This window comes from Schistocerca gregaria, chromosome X, assembly GCF_023897955.1.
Source record: "Schistocerca gregaria isolate iqSchGreg1 chromosome X, iqSchGreg1.2, whole genome shotgun sequence".
Taxonomy (NCBI): domain Eukaryota; kingdom Metazoa; phylum Arthropoda; class Insecta; order Orthoptera; family Acrididae; genus Schistocerca; species Schistocerca gregaria.
This window is the reverse complement of record NC_064931.1, coordinates 657,114,739-657,138,754: the sequence shown is the minus strand read 5'-3', so window position 1 is coordinate 657,138,754 and position 24,016 is coordinate 657,114,739. Positions and strand designations below refer to the sequence as shown.

The window sequence follows — 24,016 nt, the reverse complement described above, 5'->3', positions numbered from 1 at the left end:
TCGTGATCGTTTTGCTTTCAAGGTGTTCTGGTGTGGGGATTAGAGTTGTAAACTACCGTAGGCTACCGCAGATTACCATAAGTAAGTGTAGACTACGATAGTTTTCCTGCTAGCCTTGATCAGTTAAGATGGTAACCGCATTACCTGTAAGTTAGGTGTTTTGATTACCTATTGAGCGGTAGTTAAATTCGTTCGCTTTGTTTGCGTATGGTATCAGTGTCTTACTAGAACCCCCAGAAGCCGGAAGCTATGAACCATCTAGAAACTGTGTGTCAATCAGATGTCCGTACTGCCCTATTCTGCACGGAAGATGGCACTCCGGTTAACGGATAACCATGCCAAAGACGATGTCAGGGCACCTATGAAACGAGATAGTGTTTGCCAGGTAGCCCCACATCGACAATCGTGTATACACAGACACAGACTGTGCACTGTGGCACAGAGAAAATGCCTACCAGACCCTCTGCGGTGGAGGGACATAGAAAGAAAGAAAGCAAGACAGTCGGAAACGCATTTGGCCCGATGGCTTAATGTGAATCGTTCTGTTGTTTCTTGGATGCGGCGACAATTTTTAGAGACCGAAACTGTGTCCTGAAGACTATGACAGGGCCGACCACGTGTGACGTCAGAAGAGAGGACCGTTATTTGGCTGTAAGGGCACGACAGTACCGCCTTAGTACCGCACGGCAACTGGCATGTGAGCTCGCAGCATCCACTGGAGTGTTTGAGGCAAACGGTATGCAGAAGGCTTCGGCAGAATGGCCTTTATTGGCTGTATGTCTACCTCTGACGCGGCTTCACAGAAGGGACCGTCTAGAGTGGAGTCATCAACATGCCACCTGGGAGGTCAAACAGCAGACCAATGTCGTGTACACAGATGAGTCCCGATTTAATCTCGAGAGTGATTCAAGATGGATTCACATCTGGAGGGAACGTGGAGCATTATATCGGGACCAAAACATTGTGTAAAGAGAGCGAGATTGAGGAGGATCGCTGATGTTGCTGACAGGGATTATGTTTACCACGCGAACCCCTCTTCATGAAGTTGTACAGGTGAATCGGAAAGGTTTAACTGCTGTCATGTTTCGTGACGATATCTTGAGACCTCATTTGCGGTTGTTTCGAGGTGCTGTGGGCCTAGACTTTGTACTGATAGACGATAAGGCTCGACCTCATAGAGCACAGGTGAATGATGCTTTCTTGGAAACTGATGACATTGCACACATGGCGTAGCCTGCTCTCTCTCCCGATTTGAATCCTATAGAGCATGTCTGGGATGCACCAGGCAGACGGCTTGCATCATCTCAGCATCCATCAACCACTCTCCAAGACTGTGAGCAGCTCTCAGGAAGAATGGGCGTTACTGCCTCAACATGAGGCTGATGACATCGTTCACAGCATGCCCCATCGTTTCAGGCCTGTATTGCTGTCAGCGGTGGTCATTACCCATACTGAGCACATTAACCAGTTGTCGGAATGTGTGTGCAAATCCGTTAAGTTGAAAGAAACGAAGAACATTTTTTCCTACCGTTATGCACGTTTCAGTTGTTTGCGTTCTGTATTCATTAGATGGTTTCTACTCTACTATCACCTGTTTGTACTGTTTTGTGGCAAAATAAACGCAAAATTTTCTTTTGTCGCTTTGATTTTGGACACCAGTGTAGTTATCCTCTTGTCTATTACTTTAAAATAAACAATATTTATAGTAAAATTAAAACTGTCAATATTTAATACAAGTTTTCTTCGAAAATCGTTGATTTGTAACGTGAAACAGAGGAATGTGTTGTGAAAATATAAAAAAATACGGATTTATCATGTAGCGAAAGCAAACCCAGTTTCCTCAGAAAAGGTAAAATTGCTAAAAAAACGCAAAACAAAAACATGTCAAACACCGATTTACTACGTCGTCGTGCTTTTATAAAACATGTTTCTCTTACTCATAAACAACTTTCGCATTTATCATTAACAAAAGGAAACTCTTGCCTTTGATCATGATAATGAAAGTTCTGTTGAGTACAAAATAACAACCATAATTATATAGTTTTTGTTATGTTTGTGCAAGTAAACTATACTTGCACCAAAAGTAATTGCTTTGGTCAAATAACACCACAGAAGATACACAATAAACTAATTTTATTACTTATATATTGAAATTTATATTTTGTAAGATATAAAATACACAATCGACTAACACTGAACAAAACAAACAAACAAAAAAAGAGAAGTCGTCGACTCGGAGTTTCTCCCTCACACATTCATTTATGTTTCTTTCCCTACCAACACTCCAGTACTACAGATAATACTACCATTTGCTACACCATTTATGTACTGTACCAAAACTATCGAACCGTACCTTTGGTAGAGTGCACCTCTAGTGGGGAGGGATAATATTGCATAGGTGTACTGACCTCCAAATTTCCGAATACGGTACACTCATCCGTCAACGCTATTGTAAGGCTGTACCTGTTCCCATGTGCGTTTGTCAAGGGTGCATTCGGCCCTGACTTCACGTTTGAGGACGACAGTGCGTGACTGCATCGAACTGCGCAGTTGGAGGAGCTCTTGGAACGAGAGGATATTCGGCGAGTGGACTGACCCGGTTGATCCCCCGACTTAACTCCCAACGAGGAATAAGCCATCATCTTCTCAGCGCCACGGCAGCTACTCTGACAACGACATCGCCTCACTCAGTTGGATCCTACCGAATGCGTCGTCTCGCCCTGCTATGCTACCGTAGGACTGACTCAGTTAGCACTGCTCGACTACACGTCTACTACTTCGAGGCAACACTTACTCTGGATATGAAGGGCTTATTTCAATAGTGGTACAAGTCTATTTTTGTTCATATTGAGATACAAAGTCCTAAAGTTAAATGAGTGATGAAAAATCTGTAGTTGAGATACCAGAAATATTCAAGCATATGGCTTCTTTTTAGAGATGAACCTTTCTCTCTGTTTGTTTCGATCATTAATTTCAGAAGCATTATAGGCAGAAAAGTGGAGGTAATGGACTTGCACCACTATTGAAATATGCCCTTCATATGTGCTCTGTCGTGGCCTATGTTGCGTGGAACACTCTGAACTTGCTCACGTTGTTGTCAAGTCTCACTAATTGAATCTTGTGATTCTTGTTGAACTTCTGAAACTTCAAGGATCAATTCTTTGTATTTTAGTTTCTACTGGACTTCAGCGTTTCCCGGACACAAGGATTTACCAATTTAAGTTTTATAAATACACTGTTCAAAAGTATCCAGACATCCACATGTAATGCGGGATTGGTCACCAGATATTGCGAGAGGTGGACCCGCCAGTATATTAGAAGGTACAGGGACAGTAACAGAACAGCAGAACGTGTCGGTTAGGAGAGCTCATTGACTTCGAAGGTGTACTAGTCATTCGATGTCACCTGAATAACAAAACCATCAGCGACATTTCACCGCTTCTAAAGCTGCCGAAGTCGACTGTCGGTAATGTGATTGTAAAATGAAAACGCGAAGGAACAACGACAGTTAAACCAAGACCCGGCAGACCTCATGTTATGACGGACAGGGACAGACGAGAATTGAGAGTGTGGTTGTAAAAAGTCGCACGATATCAGCGGAAGAAATCATTCGTGAGTTGTGAAGTGCTACCAGCAGTCCAGCTATATCAGTCCCCGTGCGTCGGGAGTTTATAGGAACGGGGTACAATGGTCGGGCAGCTTCTCAGAAGCCATACATTTCTATATTCAGGGCTACTTCACGCCACTGGACAGCGGATGATTGGAAACGAGTGGTCTGAAGTGATAAATCATGCAATATCTCGTGTCAGTCCGATGAAAGGTTATCGATTTGGCACATGCCTGCAGAACGTAACCTGTCATCGCGTCTATTGCTAATATGAAGTATGGTGGCAGTGGTGTTACTTTATGGTTCTTTCCTTTTCTCGTCGTTAGGGTGTGCTCCTCTATTGGAACTAAGAAACCGCTAAACGTGGAAGGATGTGAACGCATTTTACAGAATTGTGTACTGCATACAGTAAAGGAACAGTTCGGAGATTATATTACCATGCCAATTCAGCCTGTCGTAAAGTGGCATCTTTGAGGCAATGGTTTACGAACAATAACGTTCATTACATGGACTGGCCTCCCAAGAGTCGCGACATGAACCCAGTGTAACATCTTTGGGAAGAGTTAGATCGTCGAATTCGTTGCAGATGTCATCGTCCAACATCACTACTTTCTTTGATTTCGCCGTTTGAGGAAGACTGGGCTTCCATTCCTCAACAGACATTCAGACACCTCATCGATAGTGTGTCCAACAGAGCCCAAGCCGTCATAAAGGCGAATGGTGAAAACACCACATATAAATGTCCTCTTATAGGTGTCCGGATATTGTTCATCACGTAGTGTATTTGATGACTAGTAAATATTGTGACTGTGAAAGTGTTTATTTATTGGTGTAAGTAATAGCACTATGCTACACAAAGATCAAGCAACGACCCCAGAAAGTGGAGTGATAGGTAAGATAAATAATTACGACAATCTTAGGCTAGGGTTTACAGTCTGGATCAAGACTGCAGTAGTTATTCATTGCTGGGGTCAGTACCTAGGAATCTCAGAGACAATAACTAATGTGTCTAGGGACAGATCTCGTCCGTCAACAATTAGACGCTAAAAACTGACGTATCTTCCTCAGACTTGAAAGGAATCATGCGTAAATTTTTAGGAGTACGTAAACCTCAGCACATCTTCATCCACGGGACGGAAAGAATATCAAAATACGACTTCTACACAAAACAAGCGGACAGCAAAATCTAAAATGGGTGTGAAATATGCGGTATTTTTATTTGTGCCCTTTACGCCCATTTTCTGTGTGCGAAACTGAAACTGCTTTCCTATTTCGTGAGTGAGTGATCAACGTAGATGGCTGCCAAGCGAAGGACACGGGTTCAAAAATGGTTCAAATGGCTTTGAGCACTATGGGACTAAACATAGGAGGTCATCAGTCTCCCCTAGAACTTAGAACTACTTAAACCTAACTAACATAAGGGCATCACACACATCCATGCCCGAGGCAGGATTCGAACCTGCGACCGTAGCGGTCGCGCTGTTCCAGACTGAAGCTCCTAGAACCACTCGGCCACAGCGGCCGGCGACACAGGTTCCATTTACAGTACTGCTAAGGATTTTTCTTGGTGGGAGCCTCGTGATGCCAACTCAGGAGCTACTTGATAGAGTAGCAGTGGCTCCACTGTCTGGAAACCTGCAAAATGGCCGGGACAGCGTGTGCTCAATACTTTCCTCTCCAAACCGTATCCGCACGACGCCACAAGTCAGAGGATGAAATGTCGTCCTGCGGACATCCCTCGAATCTTCACGGCCTGGCGAGGATCTCGTTGTATAAAATAAAATAAGTTCTTTGATTCAGGACGAATCTTTCACTCGGCATTCTCGACTACCATGCGCAAAAATTGCTTAGCCATATCCATCAAGGAGTACTATTCCAGGACGGTTTGCAGATCAAATCCTGTGAAGATTGTAAGGTAGGACCGAGGTGCCGGCCGAAATAAGGCCATGCGAGTGAGTCGTGAGCCGTGTCTTGGTATCTCAGATGGAAAGAACATTTCTCGCAAATGGGACAGTTGTTTAGCGAGGTTCACGACCCAACATTGTTCGTGTGTCTCTTAATAAACATTGTGTACACTATATTCAACAAACAACCTTTCGGTGTGTGGAGGTAACACTATCATATTCCACCTTCTCTGTTACATTTGCGAATGGCTGCGTGAGAAGAACGGCTGTCTATAAACGTCCATCTTTCTTTCTTTCTTTGTCTGAGCCTTGTCCTGCAGTTACGCAGGGTCGGCCATGGTTAATCGGATGTGGCATGGTAAGTTTAAGGGGTGGCCGGTTGCCCTTCCTGCCGCCACCTCGTACCCCCAAGGAAGGAATTAGTGCACCCCAGAAGTCTGTGTCTAATGGAAGCCATGGAATAGTGCGAATGTGTTTCAAATGTCTGCGAGTCGTGTAACTGAGGCGGAATGTGGGGACCAGCCCGGTATTCACCTAGGGGGATGTGGAAAACCGCCTAAAAACCACATCCAGGCTGACCGGCACAGCGGCCGTTTGTCGTTAATCCGCCGGGCGGATTCGATCCGGGGCCGGCGCGCCTACCCGACTCCAGGAAGCAAAAAATGTTTCAAATGGCTCTGAGCACTAAGGGACTTGCGCCCCTAGAACCGCGAGACCACCGCGGCCAGCTCCAGGAAGCAGCGCGTTAGCGCTCTCGACTACCCTGGGGGGTCTGTCTATAAACGTCCATGTGAGCACTAATTTCTCTTATTTTCTGATTGTGGTCATTTGGCGAGACTAGTGTCGGAGAAAATAATATACTGCCAGCTCTTCGTCGAACATACTCTCTAGTAATTTCAACAGTAGCCCCCTCCGTGACAGACAACATCTCTCCTGTACCAACTGCACTAGAGCTCGTTGAGCATTTCTGCAACGCTCATGTGCCGAATAAACGATCCTGTAACTAAATCTGCCGCTCTTCCTTGGATCTTCTCTATCTCTTCTGCTAATCCTTCGTGGTAAAGTCTTAGACTGATGAACAGTATTCAGGAATCGGCCAAACAAGGGTTATGTGAGTCACTTCTTGCGTGGATGAGTTAAATTTCCTTAAGATTCTTTCAATGAACCTCTACATGGCTTCTGCTTTTACTACAATTAACGTTTTATGGACATTCTGCTTAAGTTCGCTCCGGGAAGTTCTTCAAGTTTGCTACTGTTTCCAATAAGTTTTCGACAGTAGCGTAATTGAACAGTAATTCAGCTCTTCGCCTATTTATGCACAGTATGTTACATTTCTTTACGTTTAGGGTCAATTGCCAGTCCTTGCACCAATCGTCAATCGTCCTCATGTCTTTCTGCATTTCGTTATAGTTTTCTAGGTTTATAACCTTTCCGTAGACAAGAGCATGGTCTGCAAAAAGCCTCATAGATGTTATCCTCTGGATCATTTATACAGAGTTATTCTCCTCTGGGGTTTCAGAAGACGACTGCCAGAAAAACTATGACACATATTGAAAAATGATACATACTAGTGGACAGAGTATCTGTCCAAATTTCGATTCGTCATAAAATCCGTAAAGTAGTTGCAGAGCGCGCTGCTAGAGGACAGGCGTGTCAGAACATGTAGACAAATCAACCACTCCGTATAGTAGCATAGACTTAGCGCCTGCAGATAGATAACCCACTGAAGAGCTAGCCAAAGCGGGCTACGTTGTACCTTTCCGAAGCAGCGTGTATGGACGTATGCTGAGTCACAAAAAATGCCCATACTAAGCACCTGTAATGTGGGTGAGAATTGTGGAGACATTCTCTATCCACTGATATGTGTCTATATTCTGTACGTCTTTTATTTTTCGCACAGTGATCTTCTGAAGTCCTGGAGGTATTTATGATTAACACTATATATAGTGTAAACAGTTATGGCCCTACAACATTCCCAGAGACATGAAAGATGGAAGGAATGTATAAAGGGTCTATATAAGGATAACAAACTTGAGGAAAATATTACAGAAAGAGAATAAGAGGTATGTGCAGGTGAGATGGAAGATATGGCACTGTGAAAACCATCTGAGAGAGTACTGACTCACCCAAGTCGAAACAAGGCCATTGGAGTAGATCGCATGTCCTCGGAATTGTTCATATCCTTGACAAAGCCAGCCACAAAGAAATTAGTTCACATGGTGTGCAAGAGCTGTGAAATACCCTCGTACTTCAGGAATAATGTAATATTTCCGGTTCCAAAGAAGGCAGGTGCTGACAGATGTGAATACAACCGAATCATCAGTTTAATTCATTATGGTCACAAAATATTGACACGAATTGTTTACAGGAGAATGGAAAAACTGGTAGAAGACAATCTCAGGGAAGATCAGTTTGTGTTCCGGAGAAACATAGGAACACGCGAGACGACACTCACCTTACGACTTATCTGAAAAATTAGGTTGGAGAAAACTTTTGACAATGTGGGCTGGACTACTCTTCTAGAAATTTAGAAGGCATTAAGGTTAGAATACGCGAAAAGAAATTTCATATACAATTTGTACAGAAAAGAGGGTGCAGTTACAAGAGTCGAAGACACGAAAAGAAGAAGGAAGGGAGACTGGGTTTCACGCCCCTTCGATATCGAGGTCATTAGAGACGGAGCACAAGCCCGGACTGTACCAGGGAAGAAAATCGGCCGGTGCCCTATCAAAGGAACCATCTCGGCATTTGCCTAGAGGAATGTAGGGAAATCGTGGGAAACCAAAATCTGGAGCGCCGGACGCGGGTTTGAACCGTCGTCCTTCCGAATGAGAGTTCAGTGTGCTTATCACTGCGCCGCCTCGCTCGGTGACACGAAAGGAGTTGAGAATGGAGAGAGACAGGGTTGTCGTCTCTCCCCGGTTCAATCTGCACATTGAACAAGCTGTAAAGTAAACCAAGGAGAAAACTGAAAAGGGAACTGAAGGTCAGAACTTTGAGGTTTGCTGAAGACATTGTAATTCTGCCAGAGAGGGCAAATGGAGGCATTAATAGTAGTAAAAGAATTTTGTTATTTGACAGCAAAATTACTGATGATAGCCGAAGTATGAAAGATGCATACTAGCAGCACCAAGAAAAGAATTTCTTGAAAAGAGCAAATTTTGAACATGTAATATAAATTTAAGTATTAGGAAGTCTTTTCCGATGACATTTGTCCAGAATGTAGCCTTTTACAGAAGTGAAATGTGGACCACAGACAATTCATAAACGAAGAAGATAGAAGCTTTTGAAATGTAGCGCTCTATAAGAATAGACGGAGGGGTCGATCGAATAACATATGAAGAGGATCTGAATCGAACTGTGGAAAAATAATTTAATAGTACTGCTTGACTAAAAGAAGTGACCGATAGGTAGGACACATCCGGGGGAACCAAGAAAATGTTAATATGGTAATGGAGGGAAGTGAGGCTCTGAGCACTATGCGACTTAACTTCTGAGGTCATCAGTCGCCTAGAACATAGAACTAATCAAACCTAACTAACATAAGGACATCACACACATCCATGCCAGAGGCACGATTCGAACCTGCGACCGTAGCGGTCGATCGGTTCCAGACTTTAGCGCCTAGAACCGCACGGCCACTCCGGCCGGCGAGGGAAGTGAGGGTGGGTAAAAACTGTACAGGAAGACCAAGGGTTGAATACGGTAAGCAGATTCAGATTGATGTAGGTTGCGGTAGTCATGCAAAAATGAAGAGGTCTGTTCAGGACAGACTGGTAGGGAGAGCTGCATGAAACCAGTCTTCGGACTGGAGAATACAAGAACACACTATTTTGTACAAGACCGGTTTCGGAACACTTAAAGCTCCATCATTTTATGTAAAAAAGGAAAATCACTTAACCATCTTGGGTCATTCTCACCCAATGTTTACCAAGCGAGGTGGCGCAGTGGTTTGCGTACTAGACTCGCATTCGAGAAGACGTCGGTTCAAACCGGCGTCCGGTCATCCAGATTTAGATCTTCCGTGATTTCCCTAAATCGCTCAAGGCAGATGCCGGAATGGTTCCTTTGAAATGGCAGGCCGATTTCCGTCCACATTCTTGATTCAATCTGAGCTTGTGCTCCGTCTCTAGTGACCTCTATGTCGACGGGACGTTAATCCCAATCTTCCTTCCTGTCTCCTCCTTCGCTTCAATGTAGTCATGCAACCAAAGGTTTCATGTCAAAATGCTAAAAGTTATATAAATTCTATAAAAACTGCTACCCCGTGCTGCACGAACGGGAACACAAACAGTAAAACTACACAGAACAGTCAAAGAAACTGGTATACCTGCCTAATAAAGTATAGGGGCCCCGCGAGCACGCAGAAGTGCCGAAACACGAGGTGGTGTGGACTTGACTAATGTCTGAAGTAGTGCTTGAGGGAACTGACACCATGAAACCTGCAGGCCTGTCCATAAATCCGTAAGAGTACGAGGGGGTGGAGATCTCTTCTGAACAGCACGTTGCAAGACAACCCAGATATGCTCAATAATGTCCATGTCGCAGAAGTTTGGTGGACAGCGGAAGTGTTTTGACTCAGAAGAGTGTTCCTGGAGCCACTCTGCCAATTCTAGACGTGTGGGGTGTCACATTGTCCTGCAAGAGATGCCCAAGTCCGTCGGAATGCACAATGGACATGAACGGATACACGTTATCAGACAGGGTGCTTACGTACGTGTCACCTGTCAGACTCGTATCTAGACGTAACAGGGTTCCCATATCACGCCAACTTGGCACGCCCCACTCATTACAGAGCCTCCACCAGCTTGAAAAGTCCCCTGCTGACATTCAGGGTCCATGGATTCATGAGGTTATCTCCATACCTGTACACGTCCATCCGCTCGATGCAATTTGAAAGGAGAGTCGTCCGACCAGGCAACATGTTTCCAGTCATCAACAGTCCAATGTCGGTGTTAACGGGCCCAGGCGAGGCGCAAAGCTTTGTGTCGCGCTGTCATAAAGGGTACACGAGTGGGCTTTCGGCTCCGAAAGCCCCTATCGATGATGTTTCGTTGAATGGTTCGTTTGCTGACAATTGTTGATATCTGCAGCAATTTACGCAAGGGTTGGACTTCTGTACCGTTGAACTATTCTCTTCAGTCGTCGGTGGTCCCGTTCTTGCAGGCTCTGTTTCCGGCCGCAGCGATGTCAGAGATTTGATATTTTACCAGATTCCTGATATTCACGGTACACTCGTGAAATGGTCGTATGGAAAAATTCTCACTTCATCGCTACCTCTGAGATGCTGTGTGCCATCGCTCGTGCGCCATCTATAACACCACCTTGAAACTCACTTAAATCTTGATAACCTGCCATTGTAGCAGCAGTAGCCGATCTAACATCTGCGCCAGCCGCTTCTTGTGGATATATAATCTTTGCCGGCCGCAGCGCTGTATTATACCTGTTTACATATGTCTGTATTTGAATAAGCATGCCTATACCAATTTCTTTGATGCTTCAGTGTATGTACTGATAAATACTAGCTGTGAGTCGAAGCACAACACTCGGTTCTGGTACTCCATAAATTACTTGTTCCTCTAATTAGAAACGTAGCCTTCCGCGGCCATTTTCACAGTCAATAAATTTTTTCTATGTTTGTGATCATTGTCAATATGTAAAACTACGGACGTTTCAATCGCTATTGCAAGTGACCTTCATCAGGGTGTTTTATTGACTATCTGTACCTCTGTCTATTTAACCAAATTAAGAATAACATATTGAGTTCTGATTCGTAGAAAGTCCGGAATACAATCACAAATCGCAATTTTGTCATATGATGGCATGATGGAGACCGTGGCTGTTGTTTGAAGACAAATGTTGATGGTTTTAGGACAGCAACCAGCCACAAATTTACTTTCAGTTCCTTTATTCAAAGGCTACCGTTACCGGTTTCGAATCGTTGTGATTCATCCTCAGACGGTTTACATGCTTTCTTTATGACATGTGATGTGTTTTTTTTATACAAACTCAAATGTGATACATGCCCAAAATTCTACATTGGACAGACAGAGAGAAGTTTAGAAATTAGATACAAAGAACATATTGATGCTCTCAGACTTGGTAACTTGAACAAATCAGCATTTGCTGCCCATATTGCTGAAAGAAACCATTCAGTGGGAAACATTCAGGACAAATTAAAAATTTTGCATCTAGCCGAAAAAGGAGCCACTATGAACATATTAGAAGAATTAGAAATACACACACACAAAAACAGATCCCCAGACTATATCCTTAACGAACAAACAGAGTTAGCTAACACCCCTTTTCTGAAAAATTTCCAAAAATTACTTTCCAGCCTCCAAAGCAAATAATATTAGTACATCTATCTGCAGATCAAGAAGCAATTTTATATGTTACTATAATCCTCATGATGCTAAATATAATAAAATACTATTTTACCTATAAAGTTTATATATATATATATATATATATATATATATATATATATATATATATATATATATATTTTTTGTGAGTGTGTAAAACTTTATAATTATTTTAGGAATATCAACTCAAACAAAAGCATTCAATGTCTCTGTACTAGTGTAAAAGGCATTACAGTTGTGTAAATGAATGTATGATCCCTTCCAAACATAGGACATCATCGTCAAATGTTACGATATATCATAGCATCTGTGATACTCATGCCGGCCGCGGTGGCCGTGCGGTTCTAGGCACTCCAGTCCGGAGCCGCGCTGCTGCTACGGTCGCAGGTTCGAATCCTGCCTCCGGAATGGGTGTGTGTGATGTCATTAGGTTAGTTAGGTTTAAGTAGTTCTAAGTTCTAGGGGACTGATGACCACAGCAGTTGAGTCCCATAGTGCTCAGAGCCATTTGAACCATTTTTGTGATACTCATATGTTTGTAAGCTGTTTGTATGTATCAAAACATGTGGTGCGTGACAAATCTTAAGTGTTCAGTGAGAACAATTTACGTGTGCAACAATAAGAATGCAGTTGGAATGCATTTACATCTGGTGGACGAATTTTATGAAAAACACTCGAAACCGACGTTTCACGTAAGTCACATGCAACGAAAATCTGTAACGCGCAACCATCTGTGTGTGGCGTGTTTATAATTATGTATTATCTATATTTTATCTATATTTTAGGACACTTAATATGTAAAAAACAGACCACATGTCATAAAGAAAGCATGTAAACCGTCTGAGGATGAATCACAACGATTCGAAACCGGTAACGGTAGCCTTTGAATAAAGAAACTGAAAGTAAATTTGTGGCTGGTTGCTGTCCTAACACCATCAATCACGAATCGATCCAATACTATGTGAGCTCGTGTTTTGCTCCTAAAACGACAGTGCGGAACTGTATCAAATGTTTGCCAGAAGTCGAGGAGCACTGCATCATCCGAGACCCTTTACTCTACCCTTATGTTCAAATGGTTCTGAGCACTATGGGACTTAACTGCTGTGGTCATCAGTCTCCTAGCGCTTAGAACTACTTAAACCTATCTAACCTAAGGACATCACACACATCGATGCCCGAGGCAGGATTCGAACCTGCGACCGTAGCGGTCACGCGGCTCCAGACTGTAGCGCCTAGAACCGCACGGCCACTCCGACCGGCTACCCTTATGTCTACCCATATAAAATAAATATGTAAGCATTTTCTAATTTAAAAACTATTTTCATATTTGGCTGGAGAGTGGTAATTGGACCCCTTGCAGCTCACTGTCGCCCTTTAGTGCGATGGGATGAAAATTCAGTAAAGTAAAAGTAGAGATGTGCTTAACTGAACGGTTTACTTATGAGTGTGCTCGAATGTGGCGTGTGGTGGTGCCGGCAGCGTGAGCAGTGCGGGCAACGGCAGCTGCGAGCTGTCGGAGAGAGTGCCGTCGCGCGGCGCGCTGGAGGAGCACCCCGACTACGACGTGTACGTCCGCAAGGAGGAGTGCCGCGTGCTGCCCCAGCCGCCGTCGCCGCCGCCCCCGCCTGCCTACCCCGACCACGACCACGGCCTCGACCTGCCGCACGACCGTTTCGACAACGGTGAGCCACACGTGCTTCATTTCAGCACTTTGTTCTGCTCTTTTTCGATAACAGATCCTGTAACACTATGGAAGAACTAACACTAATTAAGTTGAAACTTCCTGGCAGATTAAAACTGTGTGCCGGGCCGAGAATCGAGCTCGGGACCTTTGCCTTCCGCGACCAAGTGCTCTACCAACTGAGCTACACAAGCGCGACTCACGCCCCGTCCTCACAGCTTTACTTCGGCCCGGCACACAGTTTTAATCCGCCAGGAAGTTTCATATCAGCGAACATTCCGCTGCAGAGTGAAAATCTCATTCTGGAGATACACTCCTGGAAATTGAAATAAGAACACCGTGAATTCATTGTACCAGGAAGGGGAAACTTTATTGACACATTCCTGGGGTCAGATACATCACATGATCACACTGACAGAACCACAGGCACATAGACACAGACAACAGAGCATGCACAATGTCGGCACTAGTACAGTGTATATCCGCCTTTCGCAGCAATGCAGGCTGCTATTCTCCCATGGAGACGATCGTAGAGATGCTGGATGTAGTCCTGTGGAACGGCTTGCCATGCCATTTCCACCTGGCGCCTCAGTTGGACCAGCGTTCGTGCTGGACGTGCAGACCGCGTGAGACGACGCTTCATCCAGTCCCAAACATGCTCAATGGGGGACAGATCCGGAGATCTTGCTGGCCAGGGTAGTTGACTTACACCTTCTAGAGCACGTTGGGTGGCACGAGATACATGCGGACGTGCATTGTCCTATTGGAACAGCAAGTTCCCTTGCCGGTCTAGGAATGGTAGAACGATGGGTTCGATGACGGTTTGGATGTACCGTGCACTATTCAGTGTCCCCTCGACGATCACCAGAGGTGTACGGACAGTGTAGGAGATCGCTCCCCACACCATGATGCCGGGTGTTGGCCCTGTGTGCCTCGGTCGTATGCAGTCCTGATTGTGGCGCTCACCTGCACGGCGCCAAACACGCATACGACCATCATTGTCACCAAGACAGAAGCGACTCTCATCGCTGAAGACGACACGTCTCCATTCGTCCCTCCATTCACGCCTGTCGCGACACCACTGGAGGCGGGCTGCACGATGTTGGGGCGTGAGCGGAAGACGGCCTAACGGTGTGCGGGACCGTAGCCCAGGTTCATGGAGACGGTTGCGAATGGTCCTCGCCGATACCCCCGGAGAAACAGTGTCCCTAATTTGCTGGGAAGTGGCGGTGCGGTCCCCTACGGCACTGCGTAGGATCCTACGGTCTTGGCGTGCATCCGTGCGTCGCTGCGGTCCGGTCCTAGGTCGACGGCCACGTGAACCTTCCGCTGACCACTGGCGACAACATCGATGTACTGTGGAGACCTCACGCCCCACGTGTTGAGCAATTCGGCGGTACGTCCACCCGGCCTCCCGCATGCCCACTATACGCCCTCGCTCAAAGTCCGTCAACTGCACATACGGTTCACGTCCACGCTGTCGCGGCATGCTACCAGTGTTAAAGACTGCGATGGAGCTCCGTATGCCACGGCAAACTGGCTGACACTGACGGCGGCGGTGCACAAATGCTGCGCAGCTAGCGCCATTCGACGGCCAACGCCGCAGTTGCTGGTGTGTCCGCTGTGCCGTGCGTGTGATCATTGCTTGTACAGCCCTCTCGCAGTGTCCGGAGCAAGTATGGTGGGTCTGACACACCGGTGTCAATGTGTTCTTTTTTCCATTTCCAGGAGTGTAGTTGTTTTTTGTCACATGTTCCATAAATCAATTTAACGTCTTTTTTTATCCAAATGGTATCGAACGAGTCAGTTTACAGAATATGTGTACATGATCAACATTAATGAACACGAAATATGTATTCGCTTACAGGTCCCAAATTTTCCGAGTAGAAATGAAGGCGAGACTGTAAAGACTGAATTTTAAGCAACATTCTACACCCCATGGTCTTATAGTTGTCTAACCGATCATTCACAATGGTAACATAGTTTTTGACTTTTCTGTTACCCAAAAAGCCTTTCACAATTTGCGGCGGCGCTGTTCTTTCCGTCCCTTTACGAAGAACCTGCACCCACCTGTGAACATTGTGTCAGCAGATCATCAGTAGGAAAGCCGAGTGAAACCTACTGTACTTCGACGTGCACCAGGCTGCAATTAAAATCACTAATCTACGTTTCGGGAGAAACACGAAATGAAAAGTTGGAAATTTTGTCCTCAATTAATATATTCTGAAACTTAGGTGAACAAGTATCACTGCCAAGCCCGTGCTAGTCTTAACACAGTCACTCACAATCCCTTTCACTCACGTTAGCAAGTTTATGGTGTTGCATTACCCGAAAACGTAATAGCTACAAAAATACTGTTTTAGATTGAGAATGGTCGCCAAATTTTAAGCCTGTCGGTACCTAATGCAGTCACATTTTTTAGCCACCGACCTGCTCAATACGCCGCGCGGAATATATGTCTTATCTCGTCACAAAATTCACTTACAAATTCCTAAATTTCTACACACACGTCCGAATAATTATGCCGTCACTTTCCAACACTTTTGATGTATGAAACACTGCAACTTATCATTTCCATCGGAACTACTACTGCACACGTCCGATCTCTTTCATGGCTGAAGTTTTGTTTATGCATAAAGTTATTTACTGTTGTTATTTATACCTGAATTAACTTTCTCTTTACCATAAACTTGCATTACAAATATATTCTACAAAAATCCCCTTTGTCCACATCCATACTTCTTCGAAATGTTCCCACACTAAATCGTACTACATAACTCGTTAAACAATTATCTTCATATTAACATTAATCCACACTCACGCATCATTCATACTGCTAAAACACATTTATAACATTTTACATGCACAAAAACACATAATAACACTTTATGAAAATACTAGAACAGTTTATGAAAAACATTCTATAACTCTAGTCGCTGTACTGGGCACAATCGAAACTAAATCAGTCCCCTATCCAATACTGTCCTCTATCGGCTGATACATAAACTACGTGCGCATCCAGTCTCGTGTCACCATCTGTCACTCTCCAGCTCTGAGACACATCTCCCACTTAACCGCCTCTAAGGCAGGATCGTTATGTGGCGCTACGCCTCAAATTGCTTTAAAATAAGAATATCTGTGAGTTTGGTATCAAAGGTTGGATCTTTCAGCAATTTTCTAATTTGTGGTTCAATAAATATATCCTCTTTCAGCTTTGCCTCACTTCATTTGGGAAACTTTATGTAATCTTATCATAAAAGTTTTATCCAACCTTTGATATAAAACTCACAGATATTCAATTAGATGCTTGGTCTTATTTTAAAGCAATTTTGAAGGGCTTTTTGGGTAACAGAAAAGACAAAAACTATGTTACCATTGTGAATGATCTGTTAGACAACTATAAGACCATGGGGTGTAGAATGTTTCTTAAAATTCCCTTTTTACAGTCTCACCTTGATTTCTTCCCGGAAAATTTGGGAGCCGTAAGCGGTGAGCATGGTAAACTCTTTCACCAAGACATTCTTACCATGGAACACCGTTACCAAGGCCACTGAAACCTTCGATGATGGGTGACTACTGCTGGGGTCTTGTTAGGGAGAGTGTTGAAACGGCAAACAAAAAAAGAGCTCTGTCGTTGCATTTTTCAAAATCCAATGACGATTATAGGTGAAAATATCTTCTGAACTAATTCAGACCTTTTATTGGCATCATGCTGATATATACATACAAAATATTATTGATTACAAACGTTGTGAATGTGTATTTTTGTTTGACTTGTGTCAATTTTCGCTATTACCATTTTTTATTCTATGTGGCGCCATAGAGAAAAACAGATTTTACCAAAGTGTTCGGCACTCCAAAATTAGGTGAATCCACCCATTTACAAACCAGATGCAGAAAAAAGTTTAAATTTGTTAGCTAGTGTAATCAAGCAGGGCAAGGCAACATGTTGGGATCCTGTATAGCATATTTTATTATAACACCAGTATGTGGGCGAGCGTTGTCCTGTTGGAAAGGACCCCTGGTATGCTGCTCGTGAATGGCAGCACAACAGGTCGTATCACCAGACTGACGTACAAATATGCAGTCAGAGTGCGATGGGTAACCATGAGAGTGCTCCCGCTGTCATACGAAAACGCATCCCAGGGCATAACTTCAGGTGTAGGTCCAGTGTGTCTGACAGACAGGTTGGTTGCAAGCCCTCAACTGGCCTCTTTCTACTCAATACACGCCCATCACTGGCACCGAGGCAGAACCAGCTTTCATCAGAAAACACAACAGATCTCCACTTTGTCATCCAATGAGCTCTTGCTTGTCACCTCTGAAGTCGCAAATGGCGTTGTATTGGGGTCTGTGGAATGCACGCTAAAGGGCGCCTGGCTACTAAATTTCTGTGGTGCCAACTGCCGCTCAAATTGCTGCTGCAGATGCACTGCGATGCGCCAGAGACATACGCCGAGCACGATGGTCTTCCTTCTCGGTAGTGCCACGCGACCGTACATTCTCGTGACCATCGTTACCAGCAACCATGCAGGGGGAGGGTGGACAAAGTGGTCATACTAAGGAATTTTTTTTTATCTTGAAGAAGATAAATAAGAAGTAACTACATATTAACATACGATATCCTACACATATATACAGGGTGAGTCACATAACGTTACCGGTGGATATACACTCCTGGAAATTGAAATAAGAACACCATGAATTCATTGTCCCAGGAAGGGGAAACTTTATTGGCACATTCCTGGGGTCAGATACATCACATGATCACACTGACAGAACCACAGGCACATAGACACAGGCAACAGAGCATGCACAATGTCGGCACTAGTAAAGTGTATATCCACCTTTTGCAGCAATGCAGGCTGCTATTCTCCCATGGAGACGATCGTAGAGATGCTGGATGTAGTCCTGTGGAACGGCTTTCCATGCCATTTCCACCTGGCGCCTCAGTTGGACCAGCGTTCGTGCTGGACGTGCAGACCGCGTGAGACGACGCTTCATCCAGTCCCAAACATGCTCAATGGGGGACAGATCCGGAGATCTTGCTGGCCAGGGTGGTTGACTTACACCTTCTAGAGCACGTTGGGTGGCACGGGATATATGCAGACGTGCATTGTCCTGTTGGAACAGCAAGTTCCCTTGCCGGTCTAGGAATGGTAGAACGATGGGTTCGATGACTGTTTGGATGTACCGTGCACTATTCAGTGTCCCCTCGACGATCACCAGAGGTGTACGGCCAGTGTAGGAGATCGCTCCCCACACCATGATGCCGGGTGTTGGCCCTGTGTGCCTTGGTCGTATGCAGTCCTGATTGTGGCGCTCACCTGCACGGCGCCAAACACGCATACGACCATCATTGGCACCAAGGCAGAAGCGACTCTCATCGCTGAAGACGACACATCTCCATTCGTCCCTCCATTCACGCCTGTCGCGACACCACTGGAGGCGGGCTGCACGATGTTGGGGCGTGAGCGGAAGATGGCCTAACGGTGTGCGGGACCGTAGCCCAGCTTTATGGAGACGGTTGCGAATGGTCTTCGCCGATACCCCAGGAGCAACAGTGTCCCTAATTTGCTGGGAAGTGGCGGTGCGGTCCCCTACGGCACTGCGTAGGATCCTACGGTCTTGGCGTGCATCCGTGCGTCGCTGCGGTCCGGTCCCAGGTCGACGGGTACGTGCACCTTCCGCCGACCACTGGCGACAACATCGATGTACTGTGGAGACCTCACGCCGCACGTGTTGAGCAATTCGGCGGTACGTCCACCCGACCTCCCGCATGCCCACTATACGCCCTCGCTCAAAGTCCGTCAACTGCACATACGGTTCACGTCCACGCTGTCGCGGCATGCTACCAGTGTTAAAGACTGCGATGGAGCTCCGTCTGCCACGGCAAACTGGCTGACACTGACGGCGGCGGTGCACAAATGCTGCGCAGCTAGCGCCATTCGACGGACAACACCGCGGTTCCTGGTGTGTCCGCTGTGCCGTGCGTGTGATCATTGCTTGTACAGCCCTCTCGCAGTGTCCGGAGCAAGTATGGTGGGTCTGACACACCGGTGTCAATGTGTTCTTTTTTCCATTTCCAGGAGTGTATTTCGTAAACCACATCAAATACTGACGAACCGATTCCACAGACCGAACGTGAGGAGAGGGGCTAGTGTAATTGTTTAATACAAACCATAAAAAAGGCACGGAAGTATGTTTTTTAACACAAACCTACGTTTCTTAAATGGAACCACGTTAGTTTTGTTATCACATCTGAACATATAAACAAATACGTAATCAGGGCCGTTTGTTGCATTGTAAAATGTTAATTACATCCGGAGATATTGTAACCTAAAGCTGACCCTTGAAACCGACGTTCAGTTGCGTGTTGTAACCAGCACGGGCCACGCTCGGCGAACAGCATCTGCAGGGACATGTTTACGATGACGACCGTGTTTACGAGTGTGGCTGTAGTGCACTGTTGTAGTTTGGTCTAGCTGTCGCAGTGTCCGCATGTAGCGCTTGCTGCTCTTGTTATTTTGCACTCGTCTCCGCACGCATACCAACTGTAGTGCACCGTGTTACCAGACGTCTGTGATAGTGTAGTCTTGTAGGAACTGTGACCATGGTGTATTCGAACTCTGAAAAGGCGGAGATGATACTCATCTATGCCGAGTGTCGACGAAATGCAGCTGAAGCGTGCAGGGTGTATGCAGAACAGTACCCGAACTGAGATCATCCAACGTGCCGCACATTGCAAAACATCTACCGCCAACTGTATGCAACAGGTATGGTCGTAGCACGCAAACGGGTCCGTAACAGGCCCGTCACAGGAGAAGCGGGTGCAGTTGGTGTTTTAGCTGTTGTTACCATGAACCCACACATGAGTACACGAGACATTGCGAAAGCTAGTGGACTGAGTCAAAGTAGTGTCATGCGCATACTGCATCGTCACCGCTTTCACCCGTTTCATGTGTCGCTACATCAGCAATTACACGGTGATGACTTTAATCATCGAGTGCAATTCTGTCAATGGGCATTAACAGAGAATGCGTTGCAGTTCTACCTGTTTACCGATGAAGCGGGTTTCACAAACCACGAGGCAGTGAATCTACGGAACATGCATTACTGGTCCGTGGACAATCCTCGCTGGCTCAGACAGGTAGAGCGACAGCGACAGTGGACTGTAAATGTGTGGTGCGGAATCATTGGCGACCACCTCATTGGTTCTCACTTCACTGCAGGGGCCCAAACAGCTGCAACGTACATCGCGTTTCTACAGAATGATTTGCCAACGTTGCCCGAAAATGTCCCACTGGAAACGCGTCTACGTATGTGGTATCAGCATGATGGTGTACCTGCACATTCCGCAATTAACATTAGGCTGACCCTTGACAGGATGTTCGACGGGCGTTTCATAGGACGTGGAGGACGCATAAATTGGCCAGCCCGTTCTCCTGATCTTACACCTCTGGACTTCTTACTGTGGGGTACGTTAAAGGAGAATGTGTACCGTGATGTGTCTACAACCCCAAAGGATATGAAACAACGTACTGTGGCAGTCTGCGGCGACATTACACTGGATGTACTGCGGCATGTACGACATTCATTACGCCAGAGATTGTAATTGTGTGCAATTGTATGGTCACCACATTAAACATCTATTGACCTGACATTTCGGGACACACTATATTCCACTCCGCAATTGAAAACAGAAACCACGTGTGTACGTGTACCTCACCCCTCATGGTAACGTACATGTGCGTCAGTGAAAAAGACCAATAAAAAGGTGTTAGCATGTGGACGAAATGTGCTGTTCCAGTCTCTTCTGTACCTAAGGTCCATCACCGTTCTCTTTGGATCCCTACGTAATTCGGTGCTCTCCGATACACACGATCGAACAGCGGAGGAGTGGTACTCAAGCGTCAACTTGAGGTTACAATATCTCCGGATGTAATTAACATTTTACAATGCAACAAACGGCCATGAATACGTATTTGTTTATATGTTTAGATGTGCTAACAAAACTAACGTGGTTCCATTTAAAAAAAACGTAGGTTTGTGTTAAAAAACATACTTCCGTGTATGTTTTTTATGGTTTGTATTAACCAGTTACACTAGCCCCTCTCCTCACGTTCGGTCTGTCGAATCGAATCGTCAGTATTTGATGTGGTTTACGAAATACATCCAGCGGTAATGTTAAGTGACTCACCCTATATATATATATATATATATATATATATATATATATATATATATATATATATATATATTCTTATTTTGACATTATCTCGCTAAATTTTGTATATATGTGTATATGTAATTTTTTTTCCTCTCTCCCTACCAAATGGCCACTTTGCCCTTCAGGGTGGGGCAAAGTGACCATGATGTGGCCACCTTGTCCGATATAAAATACAAAATTTAAACTGAATTTGTATAGTAACTGAAAATGTATTTTCAAAATAAAAACATTATCACCACCGTAGAAAAAGAAAGTTTCTCACTGAGTTTATTTACAAACGTCACAAATATAGGCATTGTCTTCTTCTTTACATCCAGCACAAACCTCATGTGCCCATCATAAGCAGCCCAAACACCTTATCCATACTTCATTTTCACTTGACTTGGAATATAAGTCCCTGCAGAAAAAGCAATCAGTATCACTCAAGTCACTGTCTGAGTTATTAAACAAAGCACGCTTCGCTGATTTTGATTTCGTTTTCTGCTTACCGTACTCTGTTTTTCTTTTTTCAGTTCCAGCTTTACTTTCTTAAGTATTTCCTTTTCTTCTTGTTGTGCTTTTGCGGCTACTAATTCCATCTTGAAATGGCTTGAGGTCAAAACTGCAACTGTTCCTTTCTTTCGTCTATTTTCTCGTTTGAAAATATTTGCTTTAGGGATCGGAACAATACCTTGTGGGCTTACAGCAAAAGTATAGGGTCTGTTTGTCTTGGAGATGCTGATTAAATCACATGAAGTACTGCAATGAGGCAGTGGGCTGGGTTGGCTGTTTGAAACCCTCAATAGTTTTGTAAACAACACACTATACTATTATTTTTCAATGAAAATATATTTTAATTTAAGTCGGGCATAGTGGCCACAGACGTGGCCACTTTGCCCTCTTCACCGGCATTACATAAATGCCACACTACCGGCTAAACGAATCGAGCAACGCGTTACACAGACACATCATTTTATAGCCTAAATACACCTCTTTTAAGATATTACTGTCAGTTGCATACATTATGAATGAATGTTTGGTTATAATAGTTAGTTAAATACACTTACTTAACACGAAAATATTCAAAAACTTTTAAACAAGTGATAAGAACAGTTTCCACCTTCAACACATCTGACACTGCGTGCCAATGGAATAGTTGACGCGTCCGTCGCAGTGTAGCAGCACCGTACAGTGCAGTAACAGCCAGTAGCCACTGTGCCCGCAGTGGCCAATATGCTCACCCTTCCCCTACAGCGGTTAAATTTCTGCCAAGTCTTTCTGCAGTATCACAGAAGGATCACCAGCTTCTCGTAGCCCTATAACACGACCTTGTTCAAAGTCAGTGAGGTGTTGATAATGGCGTCTTTGTCGCCTTAAACGCATTCTTTACTAACATCAACTCAATACATCCTATCTCAAAGGGAACTAACGGTTACGACCGTCACAGTGTGTATTTGAAGGAAACCTGATTTGCATCCTCATAGCGGCGCCACTAGCGCGAAAATTGAACACACACCATCTTTCAAATGGAGTAACACGCCTACAAACTTTCATTTATGTCGCACAACTCCTTAGTGTTGCAATTTTTTTTCTGTCAGTGTATTTCAGTACAATCTTCTCTTGTTTGGAATTTTCAGTGCGCCAGAAAGCTATCTGAAACGACTGACTTAGACGGTCTCTGGAACTACAAACCACCTGGGTGACATAGTCAGACGCAAAAATTCCATAGAACCAAGCTCTCCATAGTAAAATCATTGGTCGAAACCAACCTCTATCGGGGTCACATTCACATCTTCATTGGCTTTATGACGATGTGGTGGAGACAGTTTTTAAACAGGGCAAGCCTTGGAGGGTTCTGGTATGAACCATACTTCTACTGGGCAGGACCATGGTAGAAGTCTTCCTACAAGATCAGTCGCAGACCTGCAAGTACAGTAATTAACTTTGCCCTTGCAGGGACACGGGTGCCTCCTCCAGTGATTCCATCTGTCTTCTTGTTCCAGAGATGCCACATGCAGATTCTGAGTTTGTCCATCCACTGTCAGAGCAACAATAAGTTCCGCACCTGGAGCCCTCCAGTCAGCACAGTGCCAGAAGTCAGAATAGGGAGACTGCCACAGCGGAAGTCCCACCCGTGCTACACAACAACTCCAGCGCCATCCACAAACAACAGCATTAACCGTCTTTGTATTGACCGGCCAACCGACCAAGTGTAACACGCGTGGAATTCCATGCCACCAATTGACA

General features: G+C 44.9%; 1 protein-coding gene across 1 annotated transcript in view; it reads left to right on the top strand.

Moving 5' to 3' along the window:
- LOC126298793 (uncharacterized) overlaps positions 1-24,016 on the top strand; it is a 484,775-nt gene that overhangs the window by 130,678 nt on the left and 330,081 nt on the right. Inside the window, exon 3 of the mRNA XM_049990259.1 lies at positions 13,359-13,561. Within this exon, the coding sequence (XP_049846216.1) occupies positions 13,359-13,561 (203 nt within the window). The remainder of the gene's footprint in view (positions 1-13,358; positions 13,562-24,016) is intronic.